Source organism: Gadus macrocephalus, chromosome 12 (genome assembly GCF_031168955.1).
Source record: "Gadus macrocephalus chromosome 12, ASM3116895v1".
Taxonomy (NCBI): Eukaryota; Metazoa; Chordata; class Actinopteri; order Gadiformes; family Gadidae; genus Gadus; species Gadus macrocephalus.
The window spans coordinates 10,095,668-10,123,043 of NC_082393.1; the positions used below are offsets into that span (position 1 = coordinate 10,095,668).

The 27,376-nt window shown below is 41.0% G+C and overlaps 1 protein-coding gene across 11 annotated transcripts in view; it reads left to right on the top strand.

The window, feature by feature from the left end:
- The window catches only part of dnajc6 (DnaJ (Hsp40) homolog, subfamily C, member 6), a 68,621-nt gene that overhangs the window by 4,078 nt on the left and 37,167 nt on the right, over window positions 1-27,376 (top strand). For 10 of the 11 annotated variants that reach the window (XM_060066669.1, XM_060066668.1, XM_060066670.1 and 7 more), the window contains 2 exons: window positions 10,101-10,236; window positions 27,244-27,293. In XM_060066669.1, the coding sequence (XP_059922652.1) occupies window positions 10,101-10,236; window positions 27,244-27,293 (186 nt within the window). Of the gene's footprint in view, window positions 1-10,097; window positions 10,237-27,243; window positions 27,294-27,376 lie in introns of those variants that run through there. The other variant, XM_060066675.1, reaches the window with a different exon arrangement.

Below are 27,376 nucleotides of genomic sequence, written 5' to 3' on the forward strand. Positions count from 1 at the left end.
CAAACCATTGATCTCTTTGGCAGAGGCTAGGGGTGTCCCTGTTGATGAGGTCATCCTGCCCCCACTTCTCTTTATCATCTTTCTCTCTCGTCATCTGTCTCTCTCATCTCTCCCTCTCTTACTCATCACGCTCTCATCTCTCTTTCTCTTATCTACTTCTCTATATATATTTTTTACTTTCCTCCCCTTACGTTTGGTCTTTCTCTCTCTCATTTCACTGTCTCAGGCTGTGTTGAATCTTACAGGCGTTATACTAGCAGGGCCTGTTTTCTGTAGCCGCCTTTCTTACTATTGTGCTAAATTCCACATCCAACTGGCCGCACACCGGCTATTTGCATCTAGAAAGCACACGCAAAGGCGGGTAGAGAAGAAATTGGATAAGGGGTCCTTATCATTTGAAACGCTCAGCAGGAGTTTTTCGTCAGGGCGATGCGGATAAATCAACAGAATATCTTCAGTAGTTATTTTATACATGCAAGATATTCTTCAGCTGGGCTCACTGACCACTCTATCACACTAGGCCTGGGGACCACTCAGTAAATTATGACATCATCATTCACTGCCCTCTCATCAATAGAATCAAATAACATCTACTACCAACCAATCATAATTCGCTCTTCTCTCATCAATACTCAATACTGGTGTCCATCAGGGCTTTTCCATCCTTCAATGATCTCTGTACTACATTGTGTTAGCCTTTTTTGATAAAGGGTGTATGTGTAGGGTAGACGGGAAGATCAGGGGGATGTGTGTGTCGTTGGAGGCTTTAGTATCGATAGCTTTTATAGCACCTGATACCTGTTCGCTGTTGTCAGACTGGCTGATTACGTTTTTCGCAACTCTCAATCTAAACACGTTTTTTCCAGCATTCTACACCAAAGCAGGCCATGTGTACCGTAGTCATCAGAAACGTTAAAGTCCTAATGTTGGACTGAAGATCAGATGGAATTCATTGCTGCAACTTTGCAAACATTGATAACTTGGGTATAAGGATATATACAATTTATGGAGAGAGTTGTGACTGCTGCATGCATTGCCCATGAGGGGTGGCAGATATTGCTGTCTCAGATGTTAGATATGGTCCATCTCAAGGGCACCTACGCACACACACATGCACACAAACCAGTGGCGGCTGGTGGTCAAAATGATTGGTGAAGCAAACCGACGCACCGAAACGAGAACTGATTCCCAAAACAAGAGAACTGATTATTTTTTTTAAACATAAAACAAAAATATGGTTACGTAAATAAAATATACAAACGAACAGAGCTTCGTCTCCCCGCGACCTTATATTGATTGAGTCTAAAACGTTCTCATCTATTCAGCCAATGGGAGTGCAATCGCGTTGCAATGGCACATGGGTAAACAAATGATAAGGCACCACGATCGCTGTAGGCTTCAATATCATGCAAGCACTTTGTTTTCTTTTTATTTTGTTCTACACCACAATTGCATGCTTTAAACATGACACGGGGCCAACAGTAAAGGCGTTTTTTCAGCAAACTCCCTGTTAGCCAGTTTACCTTGTCATACATGGAGCAATTTAAAATGCTCCTTACCGTAGCACCAACGAGCTGTGTTGTTTTCACAGGAGGTTTTGGTCTGCCCTCTGCTTTCACTCGTAATTTGTCCTCATATGAAAATGACTGAAAAGAATCCTGTAAAATGCAGTCATCGGTGTTCATCCCCCCATCATCACCGTTAGTCCAATCCATCTTGCACGTGAGCTAGCGACTAGCAAAAAACCCTACCCCAAAACAACACTAACCCAACAAAATCCTCACCTACATAGAAAAAAAAAAAAGTATCTTATTAAATTAATGTTCAACAAATTACGTAGGCCTATGTGTTCGTCAGTCGTCACTTTCAAAGTCAGTTCACGATAGCTGCCCAATGAAGGCGGTGACTGGCCAGAGTGTTGTGTCAATCATGTTCAAGTGACGGAAGTGAAAAATTCTACCCCATCGGTCACTGCTTCACGGGTGGGACTTATCTGCCATAAGGATCAATTGAAACGGAAAAAAAACACGAGCCGCCTGGGGTTCACTCGATTTACATTGAAGTCAATGGGAATAGTGGTGAAGCAAAGGAAAGTCTGCTTCACTGAAATGATCTTTTCCACCGCGGGTGGCGCTGTTGTGACTCACAGAATTGATTTCAGGAAAACAGCTCGTCTTAGTGACTGTATTTCTGTTTCAAAGCACTGAAAATGGGATTGTTGTAAGATTTTTGGTTTATTTATTTTTTAACATATTTTTGGTGAAGCACTGCTTCACCTATAGTCGTATAGAAGCCTACACACACACACACACTTTGCATTTTAGCATGGAGCTCATGAGTCCGGATGATACATTTACATATATCAGATGCATTTTTGTGGTAGAACATTTTGTGTTCTACCTAGTGTGGTAACCCGGTCCTCGGTTGGGCCGGGTTCCACGGACAAAACTCGCTTGGCATTGGGGGTTTGGCCATTGCAGGCATTTATTTAACGATCAACTTCCAACAATCAAACCATGAAGGAGACGCGGTCTCTAGGGCCTCCGTGGGCCTCTAAGCTCTCTCGCTGCCACGAGCACTTCCTCCCTGCTCCCGTGCTGTGCTGTGCTGGACCTCCTCTTAAGATGGCTCCTCGGCTTTCGGCCAGGTGTCCCCCAATCACCCTGATTGGGGAGCCGAAAGGGCTGCTCTCCGTCGCCGGCTGGTGGGTGGGGGTGGTATACCCCATCCTTCACGGTCCCTCTGGCCTGTCCAGGCCGAGGTTTACGTGGCGGGATGCCACACTAGCAATAGCATCATCATATATCAATGTGAACAACCACAACAACAACTTCTACAACAGCAAAAACAACAACAATGTTTACTCGGAACTGTGTGTTCAGAGCCGCTACTGGATTAATATGACGATATCCTGACTTTACTTTGCATGCACTTTTATGATTTATACGCCTTTCCTGAACCAATGTATGTCTGGTTCAGATGAGCGAGTGAACAACAGAGTATTATTTTCATAGTTTCAAAGTTTTGTTAACAATCAATGCTAAATGTAATGGTATTTTTTTTACATGCACAGCTTATCCGATTAAAGCCAGAGTATTCATGGCGTTGAGACAATCAAATCATTGGCTGAAGCATGTCATACCCCGGTACGATAGGTGGCGCTGTACCCATTTAAACTAGTGGTAGAGCCACCGGCTGACTACTTTACGTAACCAGCAACAACAAACTCAGGCGGCATTCAAGAAAGATGTTTTCAGTAGACAGCTGTCAGTTCGGGTCCAAGTCATTTCTCGGACGCTCCATTGTTCCGACCTCTCAATATCCCGAAAAAATGCCATTGGTCCTGAAGCCCACTAGTCCGACGTCCATTTATTTAGAAAAAATACACCCTCTGCTCCGACATCCCATTGTTCCAACCATATGGGCTTTTGCAGATTACCTCCAATAATCTAATTATCTTGTTATCAACAATAACAAGCAAAATTACTTTTCTCTAGCCTATTAAAACATTTCAATGTTGTCTGCCAAGCGTCTGCCTGACGGGGAGTCTGGCGGCGGAGCTCCTCTGGCGGCGGAGCCACACACGGCAACAATCCCTTCCTCCTCCATGTCGCAGTTCAATCTGGACTTCAGAAACTCAAATCCAAAGTTCCTTTCCCCCCATTCCTTCTCAACCACGGCATATGCATAGCCTACACGAAAGACCATACACTTGTAGTTCATCTGGGAGTTGAGGACGGCATCATCTACCTGCTGAACAGAGTCTACACTCATCTGGACAAGCCGGCAAGCACTGTGAGAGTCATGTTCTTTGACTTCTCCAGTGCCTTCAACACCATCCGTCCGGCTCTACTGGGTGAGAAGATGACTGCGATGGAGGTGGAGGCCCCCATCGTGTCCTGGATTGTTGATTACCTGACGGGCAGACCACAGTACGTACGCCTACAGAACTGTGTGTCTGACAAGGTGGTCAGCAACACTGGGGCCCCACAGGGGACTGTCCTCTCTCCCTTCCTCTTCACCCTTTTCACCTCAGACTTTATCTATTGCACTGAGTCCTGCCACCTTCATAAGTTTTCTGATGACTCAGCAATAGTTGGCTGCATTGAAAAGGGGGATGACCGTGAATACAGGACTGTTGTGGACAACTTTGTCACTTGGAGTGAGCTGAATCACCTGCAACTCAACGTGACAAAGACGAAGGAGCTCATTGTGGATCTGAGGAGGGAGAAAACAGCAGCTGTGACCCCTGTTTCCATACAGGGGGTCCCAGTGGACACTGTTGAGGAGTACAAGTACCTGGGGGTGTACTTTAATAACAAGTTGGACTGGTCTAGAAATGCAGAGGCTGTCTACAAAAAAGGCCAAAGCCGACTCTTTTGCCTCAGGAGGCTGAGGTCCTTTAACATCTGCCGGACGATGCTGAGGATGATTTATGAGTCTGTTGTAGCCAGTGCAATCTTCTTCGCTGTCACATCCCACTGCTGGGGCAGTGGGATGAGGGTTGCAGACCATAGGTGTAATTTACGGGGGGGTTAGAGGGGTTATAACCCCCTCAATAATCAGATCCAGCTAATATAACCCCCTCAATATCATCACACATAATTCAGATGAACAAAAAAATGAAATATTCTGAATTAATACCTTGTTTGTTTTCTTTATTAATTTAATTTGTCAGCAAGATAGTATCATGTTTTGATAATCTGTAATGTACCCCCCCCCCAGCCCACCGACTACTTGGTATTACCCGAACTATTTCGCAAGGTCGCTGGGATGAATAGTAAGAGAAGACTAATGCTAACTGTACATGAATGGATATGAAAAGGACACTGAAAGGCAGCCAGGGCCAGACAACAATTTTTAATTGTTGGTCGTCAAAGGAGCCAAAAGCCAAAAGGAGTAAAAATCCTGACGATAAGGAGGTAAATACCCGTATTGTTAAGTTAGGTGTTATCATCCACTCTATATTTTTTCACTACCTGGATAGTTTATGCCTCCATTTAAAGTGGAGAGGGACCTTCACTTTCCCCATACAAACCCTCAGAATAAAGAGGTATCAGTGGAGAAACAAAATAATTTTCGATTGAGAGCATAATTTCACATTCAAACAGTATCGTTGGTGTGCTATGTGCAGTAAAACCAGACGATCTGAATAATTCCTGATTCATGCCAGATATTTATTTCCCGCTTTGTAAGAGCTAGCTAGCTAACTATGTGAACTTTATATGATTAGCATAGGCTACGTTGTAATGGCAGCGATAGACGTCCTCAAACTAAGATTCTAGAACCCACTGCCTCAAACGTACTCGGTTACAGGTGGGTAAAATGCAATGTGAGTACAGAGACCAAATGTTTGTCCAGAAATCCTCTGAGGCAGAGAAGAGCTTTAGTGCTCTTCGACGATTAAAAACTTGGTTACGCACAAGTATGTCACAGCAGAGGCTGAACCATGTTGCAGTGTGCAACATCCATCAGGACAAATTGGACCTCTTTACTAAGAAGTCAATTTGTGCACAGTTCATTTCTTTTACACCAAGACGCAAACAGGTGTTTGGTGCTTTTATGTGAAATGCTTTTATACTTCTTTTGTATTTACCTGCTTTTGTTTAGATGTTGATAGTTTGAGCTGGTGATGCCCGACAATATGTTTATTGAATTGTGCATTTGTATTGAATTGTGTGAATTTGCTGGATGTAGGTGTCAATAATACAGTGATGCAATTGATTAATCTTTAAGTTCTTGCGTGTTTTTTTCATAAGATAGACACACACAAAATCAATTAAGTGGAAGCTGCCAATGCTGACTAATGCTTAAACACTGAATTTTACTACTGTGTCATTATGGCATAAATAGTCAAAAAGAAGCCAAAATCAGTGAAGGTATCGCAATGTATTTCTAATACAGGAACGGCAAATTGGCATGTTACCTTTTACACAAGAAGATGATTGATTAAATAAATAAATAAATATGCCGCGAGTTTAACCCCCCCAATGGTAGACCCAAAGTTACGCCCTTGCAGACACCAACAGACTTGAAAGACTGATTAGGAGGGCCGGTGATGTTGTGGGGGAGGAACTGGACACCCTGACGACCGTGGCAGAGAGGAGGATGCTGTCCAGGTTTCAGTCCATCTTGGACAATGTCTCACACCCTCTCTATGACACACTGGCCCTGCAGAGGAGCACCTTCAGCAGGAGATTCCTCTCACCCAGATGCACCACAGAGCGCCACAGGAAATCTTTCCTGCCTGTGGCCATTAAAATTTACAACGCCTCCCTTAGAATGTCAGACACCGTCCCTCTCTGTAATCTCTGACCTCAAACAAGGACTATAATTCTTGCACCTTTTGCACAATACTGTACAATTCTTTTTGTACAGTGCTGTCTTTTGTATGTATGTATGTATGTATGTATGTATGTATGTATGTATGTATGTATGTATGTATGTATGTATGTATGTATGTATGTATGTATGTATGTATATATATGTATACATATGTGTATGTATATGTATGTGTATGTGTATGTATGTATGTATGTATGTATGTATGTATGTATATATATGTATATATGTATGTATGTATGTATGTATATATATGTATATGTGTATATGTATATATATATGTATGTGTATATATGGTGTTGTATATAATATATTTATATTGTCCTTACATTTTTTATTTGTATATTTTGTTTTTCTTAGGTTGTATCTTTTATCTTTTCTGTATGTATGTGTATTTATGTTGTATGTATATGTATATATATATATATGTGTGTGTGTATGTATATGTATATATATGGATATGGATACATATATGTTATATTTTATATTTTATTCTTAATATTTATTTATTTGTGTATGTATATCTGGAGTTCGTGACAAAAATAATTTCCCTCTGGGATTATTAATATTTATCTATCTATCTATCTATCTATCTATCTATCTATCTATCTATCTATCTATCTATCTATCTATCTATCTATCTATCTATCTATCTATCTATCTATCTATCTATCTATCTATCTATCTATCTATCTATCTATCTATCTATCTATCTATCTATCTATCTATCTATCTATCTATCTATCTATCTATCTATCTATCTATCTATCTATCTATCTATCTATCTATCTATCTATCTATCTATCTATCTATCTATCTATCTATCTATCTATCTATCTATCTATCTATCTATCTATCTATCTATCTATCTATCTATCTATCTATCTATCTATCTATCTATCTATCTATCTATCTATCTATCTATCTATCTATCTATCTATCTATCTATCTATCTATCTATCTATCTATCTATCTATCTATCTATCTATCTATCTATCTATCTATCTATCTATCTATCTATCTATCTATCTATCTATCTATCTATCTATCTATCTATCTATCTATCTATCTATCTATCTATCTATCTATCTATCTATCTATCTATCTATCTATCTATCTATCTATCTATCTATCTATCTATCTATCTATCTATCTATCTATCTATCTATCTATCTATCTATCTATCTATCTATCTATCTATCTATCTATCTATCTATCTATCTATCTATCTATCTATCTATCTATCTATCTATCTATCTATCTATCTATCTATCTATCTATCTATCTATCTATCTATCTATCTATCTATCTATCTATCTATCTATCTATCTATCTATCTATCTATCTATCTATCTATCTATCTATCTATCTATCTATCTATCTATCTATCTATCTATCTATCTATCTATCTATCTATCTATCTATCTATCTATCTATCTATCTATCTATCTATCTATCTATCTATCTATCTATCTATCTATCTATCTATCTATCTATCTATCTATCTATCTATCTATCTATCTATCTATCTATCTATCTATCTATCTATCTATCTATCTATCTATCTATCTATCTATCTATCTATCTATCTATCTATCTATCTATCTATCTATCTATCTATCTATCTATCTATCTATCTATCTATCTATCTATCTATCTATCTATCTATCTATCTATCTATCTATCTATCTATCTATCTATCTATCTATCTATCTATCTATCTATCTATCTATCTATCTATCTATCTATCTATCTATCTATCTATCTATCTATCTATCTATCTATCTATCTATCTATCTATCTATCTATCTATCTATCTATCTATCTATCTATCTATCTATCTATCTATCTATCTATCTATCTATCTATCTATCTATCTATCTATCTATCTATCTATCTATCTATCTATCTATCTATCTATCTATCTATCTATCTATCTATCTATCTATCTATCTATCTATCTATCTATCTATCTATCTATCTATCTATCTATCTATCTATCTATCTATCTATCTATCTATCTATCTATCTATCTATCTATCTATCTATCTATCTATCTATCTATCTATCTATCTATCTATCTATCTATCTATCTATCTATCTATCTATCTATCTATCTATCTATCTATCTATCTATCTATCTATCTATCTATCTATCTATCTATCTATCTATCTATCTATCTATCTATCTATCTATCTATCTATCTATCTATAAGATGACCGAAGTCTTTACTTGTTGTGGAAATACCAGAGAGTCTGAGAACCCGACGCAGTCTTTAAGATTCATAATATCAGAATAACCCCGTCAGTTCGGCCACGGCGCAATGAATGAATAAAGATCCTAAACACGTCGGAAGAAAACAACATTTATTTTGACAGATGTGCCCGAAGTTGATTAGCAACATTTAGAAAAACATGTACTTTTATTTCAGCCTTGGGTGAAATCGAAGCGTATTGTGTATTTAAACCTGCACTGAATGCATGCACGCTCCTGCGGGCATGGATACAATTATCATACGGGGTAACTACATTGGCACATCGCCGGCATTCTCCATCTTCGCCACCTTTTTAAATTAATCGCCGTTTCTCGTTTTCCGACAGCGACAACAACTAGTCCTCGTCTTAATCCGACTGTGAGAAACCGGATTTTACACGATTTTAGTAAGACTAAGGTGTATAAATGCATCTTAATAATCCAATCATAGTCGGATTTACCCAATCATTTGAATTTCTTGAATGTCATGTAAACGAGTTCTTTCATTTGCATGTTATTGTCTGTTTCCATCTTCAGTGTTTGTTCTTTTGTATCTGTGTGTGTGTGTTTGCTAGGGATGGGCAAAATGATTCTTTTCCGGAAACTAGTTCTTTCAGTTCAGTTCACTATAACGATTTGTTTGTTTGATTCGTTCGTTTTGATTTGTTTGTTACGTCAGATTACGTCATTTGACTGGGAATCTCACAGGTGTCTGCCCCCCCCCGCGAGACGGCCCTGAGCATAATTTAAGCGACTTCTAGGCTCTACCCCCAGTGAAGAACGACAAGATATACTATTTTGTACAACCAAATGTCCCACCAATATTTATACCACTTGCTTACTCTCTTTATGTCATTCATGGTTTTATATTTGTAATTTTAAACATTTTATTCTTCATTATTCAGGAATTACAGAACTTTCATGGTCATAAATAAAAAATAAGTACTGCAGTTTAATTTCTTTGTTTGTTCTTGAATTGACGTAGAATGGAGCAAAGACTCCTGGGATTGGGAAATGCGTTCATCCAATAAACAGATGGAGGTCAAGTCTATTTCAGAAATGTAGGGGGATATATGAGTGGCCCCACGTTGAATGGTATGACCCAAGATAAAATCAAATTCGACGGTACCGCCTTGTCATTCGTTTACCAGGTGCCATGGCAACACCATTGTTACCTCTCATTGGCTGAATCTCTGAGAACGTTGTAGACTCAATCATTATAAGTCGCGGGCAGACGAAGCTCTGTTCGTTTGTATATTTTATTTACGTGACCATATTTTTGTTTTATGTTAAAAAAAAAGAATCAAAGAACCAGTTCTTCTTGTTTTGGGGAACCAGTTCTTGTCGTTCGGGATTCGTTCGGGAATCTGTCGCGACCGACTCATCCCTAGTGTTTGCATATGTTTGTGTATTTGTGTGTGTGTGATTGTCTGTGTGTCTGCATGTGTGTGTGTGTGCATGTTTTTCCGCTCTGGATCCACTATAACAGGCCCTCCATCCCCAGATATGGAGGCCAACTATGGTGGCGGTCTGCTGGACATGGTGAAGGGCGGCGCCGGGAAGTTCTTCAGCAACTTCAAGGACAACCTGAAGGACACACTTAAGGACACCTCCACCAAGGTCATGCACCAGGTTGCCACGTGAGTCTAGCCGGTCATCTCCCACAGGGCACCAGAGAGGCATGATCAGGCTGCATTATACTTCTGCGTCGCAGAGCCGCCGTAGGTGTGGCCTGTTGAACCCCACACCGGTTCTACGTATGGTTCCACGTTGCGATATGTAGCTACGTTTTTGGAGAGGTGCATGTGATGGCGGTCACTTCTGGTGACCTGGAGACCCACGGCGTACCCTTGGTGGCTATTCTACAGAGAGGCATAACTTAAGGTGAACGGATACTCCATCAATGACACAGAGAACATGAAGGAAGCTTCATAGTGCTTTTCCCTCCCCTGGAAGTGGATTTCAAACTACATAAAGTCATTGCCCTTCATAATAATATGTGAGTCGCCCAGGTAGTCTATTTGGCCCTTGAGTTTTGTGATTATTATTATTAGAGCCCTAACGATAAAGGATTTGTAAGGCCGATTTAAAAATCCGATATTCCGATATATCAGCAGATATATCGGAATATATTTATATTTTTAATCAATAAATATTTTATTTATCACAATTATAGATTATTTGAGACCCGCCCCCACCCGCACCCACAAAGTTCAGCACCAGATCCGTCCCGTCATCCGTGACAATATCGAAATGAAATCTGCACCTACCCGGACCGGCTAATATTTGGCCTGTTACCCGACCCGTGCCCGCGATAAATCACACACAAGCTAAAATCATTCAAATTTATGTGCTTTATTTTTAACTCGCACTATTGGAGCCCACTCTTTACTTTGACCGGCATAACCGGTGGCCGCTAATGTAGCGGCCATCGATTCTTGATGGGCTGGGTACTTTATTCTTCTTTTCTTCTATTACCACAACCGGACTCGTTCATTACTTCACCAAACTGACACGCACACTACCGCTTGCTCTCCTCGCTCGTCTACTCACTCGCTGACGTCACTCACACACACACACACACACACACACACACACTCACACACAAGTTCTGATAAATCAATTGTATAAAAATACAAACTTAAGATATGAAACTCAAAATCCTTTGAACAAAAACACAATAACCCCCCCCCCCAAAAAAGAAAAAAGAAACATTAATCTGCCATTATAAATGCCGATAACGATAGTTTGGAAAATGCCTAATATCGGCCGATAATAACGGCCCGCCGATAAATCAGTCGGGCTCTAATTATTATCAGGTAATCAGGAGGAAAGAATGTTCTTGCTGTAGTTTAATCCCACGGCAAACTTTTAATGCTATATCAGTTCAGTGTGAATCCATAAGTGCTTCGTCGTAGAAAATATTTTTTTTCAGGTCACCTTGGACCACAGATTTAGTTGTACCACATCCCTCTAAACCTCTCTTATTGGTTATTCACACGTCTCATTTTAAAAGTAGAATTTACATTGTATGAACTACTTTGATGAATTTGCAAATTCATCAAAAAGATTGTAAAATGCAAATGCAAATGTTGAAGAATGCATCAAGGAAAGTAATGGCTAGAGGTAAGTGTTGAGGGAGTTCACAGAGTCTGGCAGGGACAGTCTGATTTGTGCGCAGGCGTCTGCATGGGGTAGCATAAAGAGGTCCACTGTATTGTAAGAAACAAATACACACAGACACAAACACACACATGCATGCTAGCCAACAAATATGCACACACACACACACACACACACACACACACACACACACACACACACACACACACACACACACACACACACACACACACACACACACACACACACACACACACACACATTAACACAAAAACACACTTTGTCTCTCAGTGAGTCTGAAAATGATTATTCCGACATTCTGCCCACATTAGATGTTTACCCCAGTCAGCTTTCTGGTATCTGGCCTCTTGTGTTGTACTTTCCTCTCTTATTTTTGTTTCCCTATATCTCGTCTGCTCTCTCACCCTCTTTTCTGTCTTTCTTTCCTTTTCCTTGCTGAATTATTTAAGGGTGCTCATTGTGCCAAATAACCTGTGTGCTGGTGTGTATACAGGCGATTGATTTCACTGTGGCTGGTGGCCGTGGTACTGCTATCTTTACATATGCATTCATGCCTGTGTTTCTATTCTATATCCATCCACGGCAGAGAAAGTGTGTGTGTTTGTGTGTGTGTGTGTGTGTTTGCACTTGTTTATATAACATATATAATAAATGATTATGCTGCTGAATAACGTTGGTCCTTCGTTTGGGTTTGAGTTTATATTGCTTCAGACTATTATAGTACATCACTATAGGGATAGCTTTAATGCACGATAAGTTTGCATCATGGACACAGTTCTTTGTTTCAAATGTTCACATTTGCCATAAAGACGGACATAGAATTAGCTTTTCAGGTCCTACCATTAATAATGCTGAAATGATTTACCTTATGGTCACTTTCAGGCAAATCTTTTTGATTAACTCATTTACTCTAGAGGACCTATTCGTGAGTGTTGTACCATGTCTCCACAGGCCTCTCTAGCTCTACTTAAGCTTAATTAAATTGAGCTGCAGGTTGGTATTGGGCCGATTCAGTCTCTGTTGTCAAAGAAAAGGCTGCCACTAAATAATTGAGAGACAGGCCCACTAGTTTGTTTACCTGCCGATAAGGAGCGTTCTCAGAGAAAGCAGAGCTGGCATGGTAGTGTGTGGGGGACTGACACAAGGCCTGAGTCGGTGGGAGTCTGGGTGGATGGGGGACAGACAATCTGGGTGGCTGGGGGACAGACAGACTGGTTGGCTGGGGGACAGACTGACTGGGGGGTTGGGGGACATAGAGTTTGGGTGGCTGGGGGACAGACAGTCTGGGTGGCTTGGGACAGACTGGGGGGCTGGGGGAAAGACAGACTGGTTGGCTGGGGGGCCGTGAGACTGGGTTGCTGGGGGACAGACAGACCGGGTGGCTTTGGGACGGACAGAATTTGTGACTGGGGGACAGACAGACTAGGGGGCTCCATCGTGTGAAAGGCTTAGTTTGCCTGCTCTCAGTGGCAAAAATTCGCCATGCTAGCCACCCCTCCGCCCGCTTCCTTTCTCAATATGGCATACCCTCTCTCCCTCTGATTCTCTCTCTCTCTCTCTCTCTCTCTCTCTCTCTCTCTCTCTCTCTCTAAAGACAGAATGTGAAACTGACTGTGATTCTTGTTTTCATTCATTGAAATGTTCCTGGATAATTTAGCTAGTATTAACGCTGTAGTACATATTCAAAGCGCTGATTCTCCACAAAGAAAGTGGAGAGCATCCAGCCTGCACGCATCCAGCCTGCGCGCTGTATACAAACATTCAGTCGAGGAGGAGATAGAAGTTGTTAAACCTTTGATTGAGCAGAAATACTTTGAATGTACAGTTAGTAATTCAATTTACCAAGGGGCTGTATTTAAAGCTACAAAAAAAAAAAAAAAAATGTAATAATAATTAAGGCTGGGCAAGTTAACGCGTTAATTACGCGTTAATGCAATCTTATTTTAACGCGATTAATACAAATTGAACGCATGATTTTGAAAGGTTTTGCCCACAGAATGACAACATTCATATCAGAAATGATTTTTGTTTTTAGTTCTGTTAAGTATTTTAAGAAGCTGCATTACCCTCACATAGCCACAAGGGGAGCAAGACCTTATTGAAGGCTGCTCCACCACAGAAGGCATCACCTTTAGTTAGGTGAAGAAGCCGAAGCCATTACGTCACCCCGGCCACGCCCACTAGGCCACGCCCACTTTACGTCCTCTCTAGCGGGTGATTTCGAACTCCAGAGGCAGAGATCAATAGGTAGACGGCAGAGAGCCACCCCAGGCCTAAGCCCGGGGGCTTGAAGTAGATCACGGTATTTTCCTCTCACACGCGTTAGATACAATTCCCTCCCTTAGGCCGCGTTCACATCTAGCGTTTTTTTAAATCTGCCAGCGCTTGCATATATCAGAAATGATTTTTGTTTTTAGTTCTGTTAAGTATTTTAAGAAGCTGCATTACCCTCACATAGCCACAAGGGGAGCAAGACCTTATTGAAGGCTGCTCCACCACAGAAGGCATCACCTTTAGTTAGGTGAAGAAGCCGAAGCCATTACGTCACCCCGGCCACGCCCACTAGGCCACGCCCACTTTACGTCCTCTCTAGCGGGTGATTTCGAACTCCAGAGGCAGAGATCAATAGGTAGACGGCAGAGAGCCACCCCAGGCCTAAGCCCGGGGGCTTGAAGTAGATCACGGTATTTTCCTCTCACACGCGTTAGATACAATTCCCTCCCTTAGGCCGCGTTCACATCTAGCGTTTTTTTAAATCTGCCAGCGCTTGTTTTACATTATATTCCTATGGAGCAGAGCGTTTCTGGAAAAAGTCACGGCCGCTTTTTTAAATGCCTCTCCCAGCGTTTTTTTCTGCCATACGGAGCGTTGAAAAAAGTTCAACTTTCAGGAAGAAAGAGGCCGACGTCAGCCGTCTTTTGGGCAACTGACCAATCACAAGCGGAACATTGACACTTCGTCACGAAGGAAACTCTCTGTCAAAACAAGAAACAATGGCAGACAAATCACTCGGGAAAGTGCCGGTGGAGCGATTAATAGTTTTAATTACAGAACATGTCGAGATCTACAACATGTCTAATAATGGGCTTTAGCCTGGATGCGTAGTAGGCGAGTAACGTCGGGTCTAGAATGTATTCGTTGCTAGGCGATAGAAAATACGCTCTCGGCGCTTTTAGGGCCAAAAACGCTGCCAGCATTTCTTTTTGTTGAAAAAACGGTCGGCTCAACTTATCCCTATTACAAAAAACGCTAGATGTGAACGCGGCCTTAAGCTTCAGTTACCATACCGAAACATGCCGACTTTATAACGAATAAAGTGAGTTAAAAGCAACCCGGGATTGGACTATTTTCTTCGAAGAATATGCAACAGTTCCACTTACTTTACATTAAATTACACTTGCAGTAAGGGACTGCCTGATTACAATTGCAGTTAGTGACAGCCTGTTTACAATTCCCAAATCTGTGGCGCTACTTATTTGAATTTATCTAGTAACTGTAACAATTGTACTAATTAACTACTAAATATGTGGTGTTCCGTAAGTTTCATATTCAACCCACACTGAGTAAATCAATAAAACTCCAAGATCACTTGGTCTAGTTTTTGCTTATTAAGTACATTTGCTATGAATGATAAAGTATCATTCCATTTGATAATCTCATTTAACTTCAATTGGAGTGGATTTAAAATATAATTTTAAAAGTGTGATCACGAGTTAACTCACCAATACTAGGCAATTAATCGCGATTAAAACTTTTAGGGCCCTATCGTTGCAAGTTTGCACCCGGCGCAAAGCTGATTTCCCCCGCAGCAAACTCACGCCACTACACTTGCGCCCTGAGAGTCATGTCAGCGAAAAGCAAAGGCTTGTTCAAGGCAGTATGTTTGTATGTTCATCGTTTAATTGCACTATAGGCTTTTTTTTTGTATCGTATATTTTTCGTTTTGATCAGTATATGCCAATGTTGTTATGAATAAAAAAACATTTGCACAAGACAAGCCGATGCACTTCACCGTGTTGATAAGAGCATTAAAATGAGAAAAATTAATGGGACAAAGAAATCAAGGGATATTTAGCATAGAAAGAAATCTGCGATTAATCGAGATTACTCGCGATTAACGTGAGTTAACTATGACATTAATGCGATTAATCACGATTAAATATTTTAATCGCTTGGCAGCACTAAACGAAATAAATAAATATTTATAAATATGTATGTGAATTTATCTATATATATAGCCTACACATACATATTTACATAGGCCTATATATTTCTTTATTTTGTTGCTTCGAGGAGGTCTGGTGATCTCTATGTAAATAAATAAATAGGAATGTAGCCTATATACCTATATATATATTTATTTATCATGTGCGGAGACCACCAGACCTCCTCGAAGCAACGAAAGTGGTCTATTATATTCAAGAAGTGCCGGCGAGAATAGGGATATAGTGCCATACCGTCAATATGAATTTCATTTATTTCTGAGAGGATGGTCAATGGTCAGATGCAGATCTCGTTATAACAATAATTTATATTGATGTTACGAAAAAGGATGGAATGATAACACCAAGAAAATAAAGGTTACATGGTTATAATAATTTAAATATAATTAACTTATAAAGCGTATAACAAGACAACGAGACGATCTAGTTGTGGGCCAGCTGAGGCTGCATTTTAACCGAATTCGGCCTATAACCTTATACATATAATAGTCTAGCTCTATATGTCAAATGTATGATATGCTGTAGGTCTACGTATAGGCAAGTTTTTAATATTATAAATATTTAATTATTGTCATACCTGAACCACATTCCCCATAGAAAAAGTACACTGTGTTACTTGGTGTTACAACCCTCTTCGTTGATTGGATTGGTTTAAGTGGATTTCAATGGTCAGATACAGATCTTGTTATAACGATAATAGCTACATGGTCTACTACTAATTAATTCAATATTAAAGCAATGCATTTAAATCGGGAGATCATTTTTGACTTCAGAAGGGGGAGCGGGCTGCGCAGAATTCGTCAAAACAACAAACCTATGGTGGTTGCCATCGACCACCCCCTTCCACCCACCCATCCCCCCCCCCTCCCCTTTCCCACAGTTATCGTATACATCCATGTGCACTTCTTTACGACCTATGGCCATTATTTATTTTCTGTAACATCCACGCATATCCTGACTTTAATATGTTCATGTTATATGCAGAATATTCTGAACAAAGCCCCGAACATATTGAATCTAGATTCCTGTGATAGGAGCGGGATGCTTTGATGAGGAACATAAATGTACACAAAGTATGCACCGTTCACTTTGAAAACGACTTCATGAGTTCAAACATCTATAAACCAAGTTAACGACGTTTAGGGCGGCAACTGAGTTGCCGTCAATTGTGTTGTTTTTGTCGTAAACTAGGGTCAGCTGGCTAGGAAATAGAAGGAAACCTTGAACTTGACTAGTTTTTCTTTTTTAAATCGCTGTCTGGTGTCTAGTTACATCACTGTGAGAGATGCGCATGGACAGATTCTGTCATGACACAGCCTAGGCCTATTACCTATAAGTGAAAGCAAAACACCAAGCTCATTGATTTAACGAGGCAGGGTTATTTGAAACAATTAAGTTATGTGTGAGAGGTCATTCCTCCTCCTGAGTGTGCTTCCTATTCATGTCTAGTGTACGTAGCCCTACTGTCCACAAGCACACACCCCCTCCCCCCCTCCCCTCCCTATATGGATATGGAGAATTGTTTCCACGTCCCAGTGGTGGTGGTGTCATATATATGGAAGAGGGCATTCAAATATACTACAATGATCAAATAGGAGGCCGAAGCCCTAAAGGAAGTGATGCAATAGGTGACTGAGGCGAGGACATCAACAAGTAAGCTATAGACCTGGGATCTCTTTAGAGGGTCTCAAAGAACACACACGATTATCAACTGGGGCCTCCAGCATACAGGAAAGGCTCACACAGCATCATCAAATGCTCCATTGAAACGCATTGGCAACCAACAAGCAATCTAAATTAGTTGACAAGAGATAGAATCTTGTCCATTAGACCTTCAACCAGGGTGTATCTTGGGATTACTCTGTGAAAAATGTGGGTCTCTGGAAAAAGGCCAGCCCTAACCCTAACCCTAACCCTAACCCAAAACCAACAAGCAATCTAAATTAGTTGACAAGAGATAGAATCTTGTCCATTAGACCTTCAACCAGGGTGTATCTTGGGATTACTCTGTGAAAAATGTGGGTCTCTGGAAAAAGGCCAGCCCTAACCCTAACCCTAACCCAAAACCTCAGACCCCCCCAACAGTGACCTAAGTAAGGCGTAAATGTGCATGAGACAGGTTCGTTTCTGGTCCCCATTCTTGGTGGGATGGAGGTGTAAATTTGTGCCTTAAGGTGTGTAGATACAGCTGGCCTGTGGACAAGATTTTGAAGTCTGGGATCAAAAGGTTAAAAGGAGCTGGCACCATGCCCCTTATGAGATAACAACAGGTTAATGTGAATTTCTCTTATAACTTTTTGTCATTATTAAAGAGAGGTCTGATTCTCAGATATGAATGATCTTGCAAGTGAGCCGCTGGGTGAGGTGCAACGAGATGAAGCACTTGCTGAGTAATTTCTTGTAGGGCTGGAATCCCTAAATTGATGATCGTATTTGAGACCTTTGAGACCCCCGTTGATATAAGAGACCCCAGGTTTATAGCTTACTTGTTACTATCCTTAACTCAGAAGTTACCTATTGCATCACTTCCTTTAGGGCTTCGGCCTCCTAATTGATCATTGTAGTATTTGAATGCCCTCTTTCATAGTTATGACACCACCACCACTGGGGCATGGCAACAATTCTCCATATCCATATGGGGAGGGGGGGGGGTGCTTGTGGACAGTAGGGGTACACTAGACATAAATAGGAAGCTTGCAACAACCATTTCAATCACCAGAAATAGTCAATACACACTCAGGGGGAGGAATGACCTCTCACACATGATATCTTAATGAATTATTTCAAATAACCCTGCCTCGTTCAATCAATAAGCTTGAAGTTCTGCTTTCATGAATAGGTTATAGGCTGTGTCACTACCAAATATGTCCGTGCGCATCTCTCAGAGTGACGTAACTGGCCACCAGACAGTGATTAAACTGTGGAAAAATTGAAAGATATGGGGGGCAGTCGATGGCAACCACCATAGCAACCACGGCAGTCACGTGACGTGGACGCAGGCCCATTGAAAAGAATAGGCCAAAAACACGTATACGTGTCACATGTTTAGAGCCGTTATTGTAATGTATTTTCCGCTGTGGGCAGTTTTACCAGAGAATGTCTAATATGAGGAGAATGGGCACTCGCTGGTTAGTTCCGGTTTTCTGGACTGGTTGCAGTAATAATCTCTGTCCACGCGGGGTGCTCGCAGGCGATTCCAGAATGAATGGGAGCCTATGGGGTTTTACCCTCAGAATCCACTTTTCTCACAATGTAATTTTTTGTCAAGTAATTTGAAAGTTGCGTTCAAAAGGTGGGGCTAAGATAATAAACACATTAGTGCCATAATTCACTAATGTGATAAAAGATGCATTCAGGCGTATTATATTATTCCACACGCGTAGATATTAACTGCGAGCGCGCAAATGATCTCTGCGCGCGCGCAAATGACCTCTGCGCGCGCAAAACAGCCTCTCGCGCGCGCAAATGACCTCAGCGCGCGCAAAACAGCCTCTCGCGCGTAACAGCCTCTTGCGAAAGATGTTTTTACGCTCGCTCGAATTTAATTTTGGCACTATGGGGGAGGGAACCAAGGCAGGGCGGGCTTTCCTATGATTGGCCGTTTCTGAAGCGCGATATTTGATTGACAGCCTTCCTCTCATTCAATTCTGAATTGTACAGTAAATGGCTGAAACGATAGTTACGTATTGTAACTCTAGATTCTATGAGTATAGGCGCAGCCTTTTAAGGCTATCGCTATTGGGTTATCCCTAGGCGTGAGCCGTAGCACTGAAAAATGTGTAATCCCCGACCACCAACAGCGTGGGCCTCAATTACGTCCGCGTGCGGCGTGCCTCAACGACGTCCGCATTTCGCAGATATAGTCGGGCGCCGGCAGACGTTCCCAATAAACAGCTTTTCTTCAGCTATTTAAAGGACAATTAGGCCGACACTTAAAAGGCTGCGCCTATACTCATAGAATCTGGAGTTACAATACGTAACTATCGTTTCAGCCATTTACTGTACAATTCAGAATTGAATGGGAGGAGGGCTGAGGAGGGCTGTCAATCAAATATCACGCTTCAGAAACGGCCAATCATAGGAAAGCCCGCCCTGCCTTGGTTCCCTCCCCCATAGTGCCAAAATTAAATTCGAGCGAGCGTAAAAACATCTTTCGCGAGAGGCTGTTACGCGCGAGAGGCTGTTTTGCGCGCGCTGAGGTAATTTGCGCGCGCGAGAGGCTGTTTTGCGCGCGCAGAGGTAATTTGCGCGCGCGCAGAGATCATTTGCTGTGCTCGCAGTTAATATCTACGCGTGGGGAATAATATAATACGCCCGAATGCATCTTTTATCACATTAGTGAATTATGGCACTAATGTGTTGCCATAGTCTAGCCCAGTGGTTTTCAAACTGTGGGGCGCGCCCCCCCTGGGGGGCAACAGAGTTCTTCAGGGGGGGCGCGACGTGAGAAAAAAATAAACCTGAATAAAACCCTGAAAGTCGATGATTCAAATCATCAGTCGTACTTCAACTGTAGAAGTAACATAACTAAATCAATTTTCTACCGTTTATCTTCGTGCAAACCATTTAACAAATCTTCACACTTGTATCTTCAATAATATCTAAACAGAATTTCGATATCATTTAAAATTTCTTCAGAATCACAGTTTTAGTTTCATACCGCTTCGTTTTCAGCTGTTTTCATTGAAGACGTCAGCCCATTCTGATACACCTACTTCTAGACATCGTAACTCATTCCTTTTTCAACCGTTTACCATCGTTCAAACCATTAAACAAATCTACACACTTGTATCTTCAATACTATCGAAACGGAATTTTGATAGCATTTATACTTTTTTTCAGAATCACTGTTTTAGTTTCAAACCGGCATTGTTTTCAGTTGCTTGTAATAATTTAGGTCACCATAGCAACGCCGGTAAACAAACCCCGCCGAATAGTCGAATCTCTTGGCTGAAAAGGCAGATCTGATTCGACTCAGAAAATTCAGAGTCGGGGACCCCGAATGAATCGGTGTAAACTGGCAGTTTACACAGATTAAGATGTTCAAATGTATTTAAAAAAGGTTAAGCTAAAACATGCTTAGATAAAGTTGTTAAATTGTGTTAAGAATGTGTTTAAAAACGCACAAAGATGTTGTAATGTTTCAGAAATATGTTTAAAATGTTTAAAAAATATGTTCCAAATGTTTTAAAATCATGATCGAGATGGGGGGGGGGGCTCAGCTGAATTTTTTTCTCTGAGGGGGGGCTCACTCTCTCACACTTAGCCCCATAGACTCCCATTCAATCTGGACTCGCCCACGATCACCCCAAGTGGATGTCTAATTGAACTACAACCAAGATCGGTACAATGGCGCGTATAGGAAGTGCCCAGGCTCTTCGTAGACGGGCTCTGGTTTTACTACAATCTGGTGCGAGACTGGGTTTAAGGAACGTGGTTAGTTTCAGTTTTTTTGAGGGGGTCTGCTCAAAAATCGGATAAATCGGATTGTTGTTTTGACGAATCCCGCCCTTCTGAAGTCGAAAATAATCTCACGATTGAAATGCATTGGTTTAGTATTGAATAAATTAAAAATTAAAATACATATTAGGCTATATATAAATAAATATACAATTATTTTGTTATAATATTATAAGTAGACCATGTAGCTATTATCGTTATCACAAGATCTGTATCTTACCATTGACAATCCACTTCCACCATTCCAATCAACGAAGAGGGTTGTAACACCAAGTAACACGGTGTACATTTTCTTTGGGGAATGTGGTTCAGGTATGACAATATTTAAATATTTACAATATAAAAAACTCGCCTATACGTAGGCCTACAGCATATCATACATTTGACATATAGAGTTAGACAATTAGGCCTATATGTTTAAAGTTGTAGGCCGAATTTGGTTAAAATGCAGCCTCTGCTGGCCCACAACTAGATTGTCTCGTTGTCTGTTATACGCTTTATAAGTTAATTATATTTAAATAATTATAACCATGTAGGCCTAGCCTTTGTTTTCTTGGCGTTATCATCACATCCTTTCTCGTGACATCGATATCAATTATTGTTATAACGAGATCTGTATCTGACCATTGACCATCCTCTCGGAAATGAATGAAATTCATATTGACGGTATGGCACTATATCCCTATTCTCGAAGGCCCTTCGTGAATTTAATAGACCACTTTCGTTGCTTCGAGGAGATCTGGTGGTCTCCGTATATAATAAATAAATATATATAAATAGGTATGTAGTCCTATGTAAATAGGTATATAGGCTACATACCTATTTATTTATATACGGAGACCACCAGACCTCCTCAAAGCAACAAAATAAATAAATATATAGGCCTATGTATAAATATGTATGTGTATGTATATATATATATATTTATGTATGTATATATATAGCCTATATATATATATACATAAATACACATACATATTTATAGATATTTTTTTTTATATATAGATGTTTATTTATTTATTATATAGGGAGACCACCAGACCTCCTCGAAGCAACGAAAATGGTCTATTAAATTCAATATGGGTGCATGGGCGAGAACAGGGATATAGTGCCATACCGTCAATATCAATTTCATTCATATATAGGCTATGGTCATTTCATGAGACCAGGTTGGCTCGGTCGTTGAGACGGGGATCTGTGTGTGTGTGTGTGCCACGGAATATGAGTGTCATTAACTTTTATTGGAGCAAATTCCGTTGGCATATCACAGACAATTTAAGTGATTCCGTGAGGCCACCACGGATTATGAGTTAAGCGCCCGTGGTCGACTCGTTCATTGAACCAGGGATCTGTGTGTGTGCCACGGAATATGAGTCTCATCAACTTGCATTGGAGCAAAATCTGTGGCCATATCACGGAAATTGGCATGTTTCCGTGAGGATTCCACGGATTTTGAGTTAAGCGTCCACTCATTTCACAGATTCCTGTGAGACCAGGTTGCAACCAATCCTGGTTTAAGTGCCATAGCGGATAGCGCAGTTGGTGTTGCTATTTTGATCTGCCTAGGCAGGTCGGAACTGTAACATAAGCTTACGCACACCTAGGCTATACACAGCAAACAATCAGCCTAATTTAAATATTATAATGTCAAAGATTGTTCATGTGTGTGAAACCGCATAGAAATAACATGGATTAAAAAAAAAAAAAATCCATAGGGGCTGACTGAACACCCAAGGCTATGCCATGCGTTAAAATAATAATAACTAGAACTGCAAGCAGTTATCCAGGGGTCCAAGCGATATGCATTTCGCCGGCACAACGCGAAGCATGTATTCAAAACGCTACCGTGAACCTGTGGATATAAAGGTTTTGACTGTGAGAGGTTCGGTGTGGGAGTTTCGGCCCCAAACGCATTTTCCGTTACTGATTTGCAACGCGAAACATATATTCAAAACGCTACCGTTTCGCCAACGATGGTCGGATCAAAATAATAGCTGGTTTCTTGTCGTGTGCGTCTGAAGATGTTGTGCGCAAAGTTTGGTGTCGATTGGGCAAGAAATGTGGGAGGAGAAGGGAAAGGGTCGCAAATGGGCGTGGCCTATGCCAAAAGATGCAGCAGACTCCAGTGAATCTGTGCGTATAACGTTTTGGACTGTGGGAGGTTCGGTGTGGGAGTTATAGCCCCAAACGCGTTTTCCTTGGTATAGCGCCACCTAGTGACCGGCAGGTCGGGATTTCGTCGTCTGCGTAGTCCTCACGGATCTGGATCTAGTCATGCAATTGGCGTGTGTGCACCATTTACGGTATGGGCTGTGTTCCCACTTCTATGGTAGGAAGTATAATAATAAAAAACACTACAAAAACAATAGGGATCCAACCTGTTGGCTTGGACCCCTAATAACAATAATAAACTCGAGCAAAGTATATCCCATCCTTCCAAAACAAAATCTTGTTTTAGGGTAAATGATAAAGTTGGTTAAATTATTTGGGAAAGAACAGCTGATACAGCGGTAATAAGTTGTACTTTTAAATCAATGCATCTGCAAACACCATACAGCAAGCACATATTTTCTTGACACAGACATCGTGTACAAGCCCATAACTTTTAGGATTGATGAGTATTTGATCGTGAGGAAACAGAGTTTTACCGCCGAGTGTTTAAAGAATGAAGGAATGCTGGTGATGCTTGGCGCGTGTGACTGTTTAAACACACGCAAACTAAACACGTAACGCATAATACAGTCCATGGCAATGTATATTAACGGGGGGACACATGCATATTATGAACACAAGTTGATAGCGATAATGTATACAATACTGGTATGTAACGATGTTTGTTAATGTTTTGCCGCATATCATTAAATAGACCCACAGTTGCGGCCACAGGACCGCATATCATGTATGTGTTAAGTTCTCTTTGCCAAAATTTACATGACGACTCAGTGTTTCTGAAGTTGTAGAAGAAAACGCTATGCCATGTGTGAATTAGGCCAAATTATTTTGACATAAACTGAGCCATTTGATTTTTGAAATTCATGTCATAAACTCAATATATCATGCATCTGTCTCAGGGGAGACTGCAAACACGTCACTGCAAAACACACCTACGGGTATTCAGACCAACCCATTTTAGATTTGCGTCGGGTGCAAGAGTCATTTATCCGCCGGTGTAATAGCAATAGCGTCAGAGACTCGACCACAAAGCTACTTCCGTTTTGCGCTTCTCACTTGCGTTTCAGCCCTAATAATAATGGGGGGGGGGGGCGATGACATCATAGTTTGCGTTTCAGGCATCCACACGAATCCTAACAAGAAAATGCTTAGGTCAGTTTTTAACTTATCCACCCCAGGACCTGGTTTAAGAAAATTTAAAAAGCATGTTCTGGATCCGTCTGATTCCAGTCACCGGGTCGGCTTAACTCAGGAGGTAGAGCAGTTGTCTTGTAACGAAAAGGTTGCTAGTTTGATCCCCAGCTCCTCCTCCGAGTGTTGATGTGTCCCTGAGCAAGACACTTAATCCTATCTGCTCCTGACTAGATGGCTCCTGATAAGATGTCGCCTTGCATGGTTGACTCTGCCATCGGTTTGTCAATGTGTATTAACCGATGTAATGTGCTTTGGATAATAGTGTCTGCTAAATGCCCTAATTGTAATTGTCTGGATCAGGGATGGGCAACTGGCGGCCTGCGGGCCGCATGCGGCCCGCATCCTCACTCAGTGCGGCCCGCATCCTCACTCAGTCAGGGCCGCACATAATAAAAAAAAAGAAAAAAAAAATAATAATAATAATTGATCGAGTTACAGAAAACTCGGTCAAGAAAGATGAGAAGAATTCATAGAATTCTAAGGCAAACCCATGCGTCTAGTTTGCTTAGAAGCGATATCAGTCATTAAAGTCGCCACTACAACTACTACAACTGCTTGTTGGGTTTGAGTTCATTGAGTTGTTGCACTTAATGTTGGGCCACTGTTTTTCAGTTTTTTGACTTCATTGAATGATGATGTATGTGAGCCCTTTGCACTGATAAAAATACTGACCATTCATGTGGCTGTTTGAGCATGGAAAACATGAAATGAATGTATGTTGGTTCAATTAACATACCGTACATAGGTTATGATTCTGGATGATTTTTTAGGTAGTGGCCATCCCCAAAATGCACCAGAATACAGGAAATCATATCTACCAAATTCAAAATTGTGTAGCTTCTCTCAGCTCACGTTTAGTTGAAGTGTGCAGTCATGTGGCCCTCCGATGGTTATGATGAAAAATGTGGCCCTCTTTATCATGAAAGTTGCCCATCCCTGGTCTGGATGGTCAGCCCAAACACACAAGACGTTTTTGCCAAAAAATCGGTTCCGTGTGGACGGGGCCTCTGTGATGGGTATTGAAGCTCAACAACATTGGATGAATGAGACAGACTGTAGGCGGTCTTCACTGTAGAATGATTGCCTTTAATTAAAGCGCTTTTTTATAGAGAGAAGAAGATAAATTAGCTCCTGGAAGATCGCAGAAGATTAAGCTGAAGTCGCAGGTTTGCTTTAAGGACACGTGTGTGTGTGTGTGTGTGTGTGTGTGTGTGTGTGTGTGTGTGTGTGTGTGTGTGTGTGTGTGTGTGTGTGTGTGTGTGTGTGTGTGTGTGTGTGTGTGTGTGTGTGTGTGTGTGTGTGTGTGTGTGTGTGTGTGTGTGTGTGTGGGTGTGTGTACATACATAGAAATGATAACTCCCTAGAAAGTGTTCTTAGAGACTCTCCAAATACTCTTTTAAAAACCATTGTGATTCTGGAAGTGGGTTGTTGCTTTGACATGTATATGGACCTGTGTTTCTCTGGATTCTGTTTTTAAATACCAGCCAATAATACATGCTTTGAAAGTAGGTGGTTGTAGCACAAAACTAATTGGACTCATTTATGGTAGCCTTCGACATATTCATAGACTCTGTGTTAGATGATTGCAAATTGCTGGACTCAATAAGAACTCTCAGCAAATAGTTTGTGTGTGTGTGTGTGTGTGTGTGTGTGTGTGTGCTTGTTTGTCTGAGTTTGTGTAGAATGATTGGTTCCTTTTATCAGTATAGGGGAAGCGTCTAAACATTTCTTAAATCAGCTTTAGTACAAGCCATTGATATAATTAAGGAGCAGCCTTCTATTCCAGGCTCAGTATTAAATATATATATTTTTTATTCTGGCAATGCGACATGAGATCAGGGCACATGGTTAGAATGAATCATAATTGCTTAAAAACTGTTACCTCTAGCGCATTTCCATCCTGTCGATTGTTGGTTACACACAAGTGGCTTCAGGCCAGTCGTCACCGTTTTTTGAAGCTGACTGATGAACCCAGGTCTTTCCAGAAATAGCTCTAGCAGGACATCTACCAGGTATATAGGTTGATCATTGACTGCCTTCTACGTTATCCATCAGTAAGATGTGAATGGGGCCATTTCCCAAATACCTCCTACACAAGACAGGGTTACCCACACATTTCCAATTACATGCAGGTGTTCAAAAGCCTTGTTATGTTCTTGTGTGTAACCCTGAGTCGTCGGCACCTCGCACACAGTAATGTAATGCAGAAACAGGGGATTTAAAAAGATCCCAGCCCCGCCCCCCTTTCAATTACTTAATTACCAGGGGTTTACCGCCCACTACTACTACTGTAGCTCTCCCATCTTCCTGTGATCCCCACACCTACTGTCCCGTAACGCGTGGCTCTCAGGGATTCCATTCACCATAAACTGCAAGGAAAACAAGGAAAGCCGTGCACAAAGTTACTATTTATCTGATGTCAATAATCTCAATCATTCTTCATGTGCTTCACAGGTACACAAAAGGGGAGCTGGATATTGCTTACATCACGTCACGAATTATAGGTAAATACATGTTCAGGAAACAAGCAATTACTTCTGTCTTGTTGTGGTGTGAGGTGTTAAGTTAAATTGATTGGCGCCTCTAT